Below are 6,408 nucleotides of genomic sequence, written 5' to 3'. Positions count from 1 at the left end.
ACAAAGCAAATTGAAGGTCAATAAAATTTCAGACATCACCCACATTGTCCATGACACCCCCTGGTGACCTGCTTCAGAATAGGGGTGTCCCGTCTCCTCTGGGCTTTGGACTCTGGTGCAGCTGCCCTCAAAATCCTCTGCTTTCCTCTCTTCCCCAATATGAATGCCCTCCATATCACAGGGGTGAGGTGGGATTGGGAAGGGCTTCTGACAAGTCAAAAACTGGCCGCCTGCTCTGTGAAAAACACATTACAATCTGGGTTCAATTGTGGCAAAGCGACACTCATGAATAAACTATTTTGGAACCAACACCCAGGCTTGGTGTAAACCAACCCACTCCTTTGGAAATAAACCATCCAACTCAAGGTCATATCCGTTCCTCTGCCCCTGACAAAATTCCAAAACCTGGACTCAAAGATGAAGAATGTGGCGTCATCTCTGTCATGCTTTCCAACGTCTTGGCCAAGCCCGCCATGGACCGCAAGGATACAGGCAGGGTTTGTTAACAACGAAAGCTCATTAGCTGCACCAAGGAAACAATACTGATCACAGGCATCACCAAGAGCCTTGAGAAAAAATACATTATTGTAAGGTACCAGTGCCCAAACGTATGTCACCAGTATGAACCAGATGAGGCCATAAGGTCTGCTAATAGTCAAAAAAATTGACCCAACATAGTTAGTTCAACTATATATGATATATATATTAACATAAAAAACGGGCACTGAAGTGGAGCAAGAGCGGCAGATCGATACATAAATCAACAAACTGATACAAAAACTGCTGTAAGACGGATGAATGGTTATTTTCTTGCACTATCACACACTTAGAAATATCATCTTATTCAATACAAATTCATCCCAAATCCCCTCAGCAGCAGCAGGCCAAAGTGCTAATATAATTCTCTGCTAGATCTGTAAATTTCCCAAGTGTATTTATTAAGTATACAGTATCGTTCCAGTGGTAAATCTGTCTCTCAAATGTGGACAGAAACTCAGCCTTCTCCCTGCCATACTGCTAAATAAACATCTATCTACAAAACATGTTTAGTCTCTGTCAATTCAAAAGAGGGAAATTAGTTGTGTGGCAAGGAAAGTTGAAAAGGAATGGTCTTATTCTGCGATCAGCCACAACATTCGAACCAACTGTAATATTGTGTAGGTCCCCCTTGTGCCGCCAAAAGAGCTCTGACCCATCGAGGCATGGACTCCACAAGACTTCTGAAGGTGTCCTGTGGTATCTGGCATCACAACGCTAGCACCAGATCCTTTAAGTCCTGTAAGTGGCGAGGTGGGGCCCCTATGGATCATTGTTTCAGCACATCCCATAGATGCTCGATCGGATCGGACCCTAACCTCGACCATCCACATGATGTAGAAGAAAACGTGATTTATCAAACCAGGCCACCTTCTTCTACTGTTCTATGGTCCAGTTCTGATGCTCACATGCCCGTGCTTATGTGTGAATTTGGAGGCCAAGTCAACACCTTGAACTCTTTGTCATGTTCCTCAAACCATTACTAACCATTTTTGCAGTGTGGCAGGGTGCGTTATCCTGCTGAAAGAGGCCACTGCCATCAGGGAATAACGTTGCCATGAAGGAGTCTACTTGGTCTGCAACAATGATAAGGTAGTTAGTATGTGTCAAAGTAACATCCACATGCATGCCAGGACCTGAGGTTTCCCAGCAGAATACTGCCCAGAGAACCACACTGCCTCCGCTGGCTTCCCTTCTTCCCATAGTGCATCCTGGTGCCATCTCTTCTTCAGGTAAACGACGCACACACACCCGAACATCCACATGATGTATAAGAAAACGTGATTTATCAAACCAGGCCACCTTCTTCTACTGTTCTATGGTCCAGTTCTGATGCTCACATGCCCGTGCTTATGTGTGAATTTGGAGGCCAAGTCAACACCTTGAACTCTTTGTCATGTTCCTCAAACCATTACTAACCATTTTTGCAGTGTGGCAGGGTGCGTTATCCTGCTGAAAGAGGCCACTGCCATCAGGGAATAACGTTGCCATGAAGGAGTCTACTTGGTCTGCAACAATGATAAGGTAGTTAGTATGTGTCAAAGTAACATCCACATGCATGCCAGGACCTGAGGTTTCCCAGCAGAATACTGCCCAGAGAACCACACTGCCTCCGCTGGCTTCCCTTCTTCCCATAGTGCATCCTGGTGCCATCTCTTCTTCAGGTAAACGACGCACACACACCCGAACATTCACATGATGTATAAGAAAACGTGATTCATCAAGATTCAAGATTTTTTATTTGTCACATACATATACATACTTCCATACATATATGCAGTGAAATGTAATAGACCAGGCCACCTTCTCCCATTGCTCCATGGCCCAGTTCTGACGCTGACGTGCCCATTGTAGCAGCTTATGGCGGTGGACAGGGGTCAGCATGGGCACTCTGACCACTCTGCAGCTACGGAGCCCCATAAGCAGGAAGCTGCGTATGGCGCTGACATCCCTGAGGATATCAATTGTCTAATAGAGTTTCATTGTGCTTGTTTAACATTTACCCTTCAACTTCTCAGCAAGCATAAACTTTGCATATTAGCCGTTAAGCTTGTTAATTTGACCACTCACTGTTGCAAACAATTTGTAGTCAGAATATAAATGCAATGACCATAAATTGTGTCTGACAGTAGAAACAACTGAGAGACTGCATTGTGCTATTAGCAACAGGGACTGCCCATTGTTATAGATGGTTAAGTTTAGGTTTAACATTAGAGATGGTTAAGTTTAGGTATAATGTTAGAGATGGTTAAGTTTAGATATATGCTTTGAGATGGTTAAGTTTAGGTATAATGTTAGAGATGGTTAAGTTTAGATATATGCTTTGAGATGGTTAAGTTTAGGTATAATGTGAGAGTTGGTTAAGTTAAGGTATAATGTTAGGGATGGTTAAGTTTAGGGTTAGAGTGTCGTCCATGTCCAATGGGACATTTTTCAGACTATTGGGGTTTCGGAAAAGTGGGCCGTCAGGACAATGGTATGGCATCATTAAGAACCAGGATTCGGGATGGGTAACTTGCATGATTCTGGACAGGAAAGGAGCTTTTTTTTTTACTGATTGCAAATCTTAGTTGCAACAAAAAAAATCTCAGATTTAGTTTAATGAGTGAATTCCTTTAAGTACCTAGCCATCCATGGAAAAGCACATTACAATTGTGCAAAGCCTGTCAACATGCCAACCTTTGGGCTTTGAGGAGGCCGCTACACTTTAAGATATCTCTTATCGAACCAAGGACAGAATGGTGTGTTTAATGAACTGTCCAGATGGGACCATGAAATAGACTTGTATGACATGTTGGACTGCCTTATCGCACTGAGAACTGAAGGTTAGACCATTAGAGTATTTTTCAGGTGGGACTAGATGTGAACTGGTATATGACATAGTGATGGTACTGTGGCTACCTGGCATTTTGAGGGCACTAGCTTACTGAAAGTTAGCACTTTACTGCACCCTAGTGAATGAAATGTAAATTGAATCTATAGCCATGCCCTCTGTGTCTGCAAGATTATATGTAATGAGATTTAATTTTAAATAAACCCCGTGGGAAAATGATAAGAGGTGATTAGCAGGGTTAAGTCAGAGCGGTATTTCACAAGCAGAAGTTTGACTCAACACTTTCCTGCTCGAGCTGTTTCTTTACGGTGTTATTGTTTATTTCTTTTTTCTTGCCCCCCCCCCCCGTATTTATCGACTTTGAATACCTTCCTAGACATATCACAAAATTCGATAAATAAATAAATAACAATAAACATGTTATGTTTGACATCAAATCTACGACCAGGGAAGGAACAAGAGAAAACACATTTGAGCGTTTTAAAAAAAAAAAAAAAACAGGCCAGCTGTCCTTTTTGGTTCAGGCACTACTTGGTCGCCACCTACTGGGCATTATCCATTAGGCAGAATTGCAGTCGCCTACATTTGAGGACCTTTTCAGACATTTCAGCCGGGGTTTGACTTCGACGTTCGTGTCGCTGCATCCTGCTCCAGGTCTGTTTTTCAATGGTTTCTGTGTAGCGAGGAAACCCTGCACAACCAACATCTTTTTCCACAACACTTGGGGAAGATTCACATGTGAAAATAGTTCAAAACACCTGAACGACATTTTAATCTGAAATTGACATGTAACTGAACATTTTACTTTCGATTCAGGTGCACTACACACTGTTTACAGAGAGGAAATACAATTTTATTTAATTTCATATTCAAATTGTTTTTGTTCAGTTTTAATTTAATTTAAAGTATCCATAAGGTAGTTTAGGAGAAAAAAAAAAATACGGCTACCCTGCAGCATTTTTTTTTTTTACATTTTTTAATTTTTTTGCAAAGCCGACAGTAAGCAATAAAGTGAAGGTACGAATTTTTGGTAAATAAAAAAAAAAAAAATACACTACTTTTAAATAAATGATTAACATTCAACGATTTGAACAATATATCTGGAGGTCTTAGGAGTGCTGACTACCTATTATACTCAAGCTATCACAAGAGATCACAAAAACACTGTTGAAGAGATGTCAGAATGGTGTCAGAAACACCATCTTCTATGTGTCTGTGCCATTGACCTGTGCTCATTCCCAGCAAGTATTGCATAACATTGAGTTCAGCACTTTCTGCTTACAATCGTTTTTCATCTGAAATCCTCTATTCTTTATTTGGCAAAATGATTATTTTGCTTCAGATAAAGAGAACCATTTGATTATTTTCTTCAAAGTGTAACACAAAGAGAGGGGGGTGTGCCACCGGCCCTTTCCAGGTTGCTGCTAAGCCTCTCAAATCTTCTTTTCCCTTATTAGCCATCTTACCTACTGCTTTCCCTGCTGCGCTCAAGATGTAGCACTTATGTCTTACTCTACTCCTGCAAACTGTAACTCTGTGGGAATGGAAATTGAAGTTTTGATCAACAAATGGCATACCATCCATAATCAATGGAAACTTTGTAGAATGACTTCTGTGTCTGAGGTTTGTGCGACAGAGAAACGGCCAGATTAAGACTGGAAGAGAATAAATAGGACTTTGTTTAGACTAAGCAGGAGCCAATAATGGACCGTCTAAACGGAGAAAAATCCTTTGCGCGCGTGTCAATGTTTGGAGAATTTGTGCAACAAGGACTTTTGTTTGTAGAAATCAGTGTCTGCAGATAGACCACGTCATACAGTTTGAAACCCAATTGAGGTCAGCGCTGAGGACCCCCATTGATCACATTTTTGGTGGACAGCCTGTTTCTGGCATGCGACACTGCTGTGGAGACCAGTAGAGAGACTTTTTCTTTGACAACAAAACGTGGATCAAGGAAAATGCACTCAAGACTGATCAGGTATTCATGGATACTTAGCAAACTATAGCCACTATCAATCATACGTTTTGTATGTTTGTTGCACAGTGCAGCCATCATAATTAGTCTACAATAAAAAAGTAAACAATATTTTGTTAAATTCTGGGTTCCATTTATATTCACATGCATGCATAGAGGTACATGAAATTATCTGAGTAAATGAAGGTTAGCAGGTACTTTCCCTCAGGTGTGTTTATCTTAACCTATTCCTCGGACACTCGCCATGGAACAAACAATTATCTTGGTGTACGGTGTCAAAGCTATAGCTTTTAGAGTTCCAGACCTTCGATTAATCTACTGACCCATTTCCACTCCTTATTGGTTTACTACTGTACTGTGTACTATCCAGATGTCCAGATTTAACCGGATTACATTTAAATCTAACATGTCAATGGTTCACCGTGCAAAATAGGATTTTGGTAACGCTTTTAGTACAATGAATGTTTAGTATTATTGAATAATTAAATACACCAGGTTACTAAACACCCTGCCCCACATCCTACTGCAGGCCCTGGGTAACATGGGTATTGAGAGCATCATTAGATATGGTGTAAAAGCTTGTTATGGTAGCTGGACTGTGCTGAATTGAATCCCAGATCCCAGCTTTACCTTCTTCATTTAAAAGTGAATATTTTAACATTATCTTGCAATTGCTTTTTATGTTTGTAACTTTTATGTCTTTTATGCCTGTGGCCATGTCTCAACTGAAAACGATATCCCCAATCTCCATGAAAGTACATGGTTAAATAATGACAAAACTAAAAAGAGCCCTCCTATGCAAGTATATTTGCTATATGGTTACTACCTTCACCAATTCACTTTAAAGGTGCACCTTCCACAGCCTCTCATTTGGCATAACCAGCGCTCCAGGAATCTTTCAGTGGAAGCTAGCAGAAACTTGCTGAAGTCAACATGATCATCCATCTTTGTTCACAGTTAAACCAAGGAGATTGATAACAAATGTCGGGTAGAGGCGCTGAAGATTACTGTGGCAGCTGCAGAGAAACTGGAGGTCAACTTCAGATTCAGCGTCCATTTCTGA

The 6,408-nt window shown here is 41.0% G+C and overlaps 1 protein-coding gene across 1 annotated transcript in view; it reads right to left on the bottom strand.

Moving 5' to 3' along the window:
* Positions 1-153, bottom strand: part of s100v2 (S100 calcium binding protein V2) — an 8,559-nt gene extending 8,406 nt beyond the window's left edge. The window contains exon 1 of the mRNA XM_080002391.1: positions 44-153. Within this exon, the coding sequence (XP_079858517.1) occupies positions 44-52 (9 nt within the window). The 5' untranslated portion in view covers positions 53-153. The remainder of the gene's footprint in view (positions 1-43) is intronic.
* Positions 154-6,408: the final 6,255 nt, after the last annotated feature.

Source organism: Zeus faber, assembly GCF_960531495.2.
Source record: "Zeus faber genome assembly, chromosome: 1".
In the NCBI taxonomy this organism is placed as follows: domain Eukaryota; kingdom Metazoa; phylum Chordata; class Actinopteri; order Zeiformes; family Zeidae; genus Zeus; species Zeus faber.
This window is presented reverse-complemented; position numbering and strand designations above follow the sequence as displayed.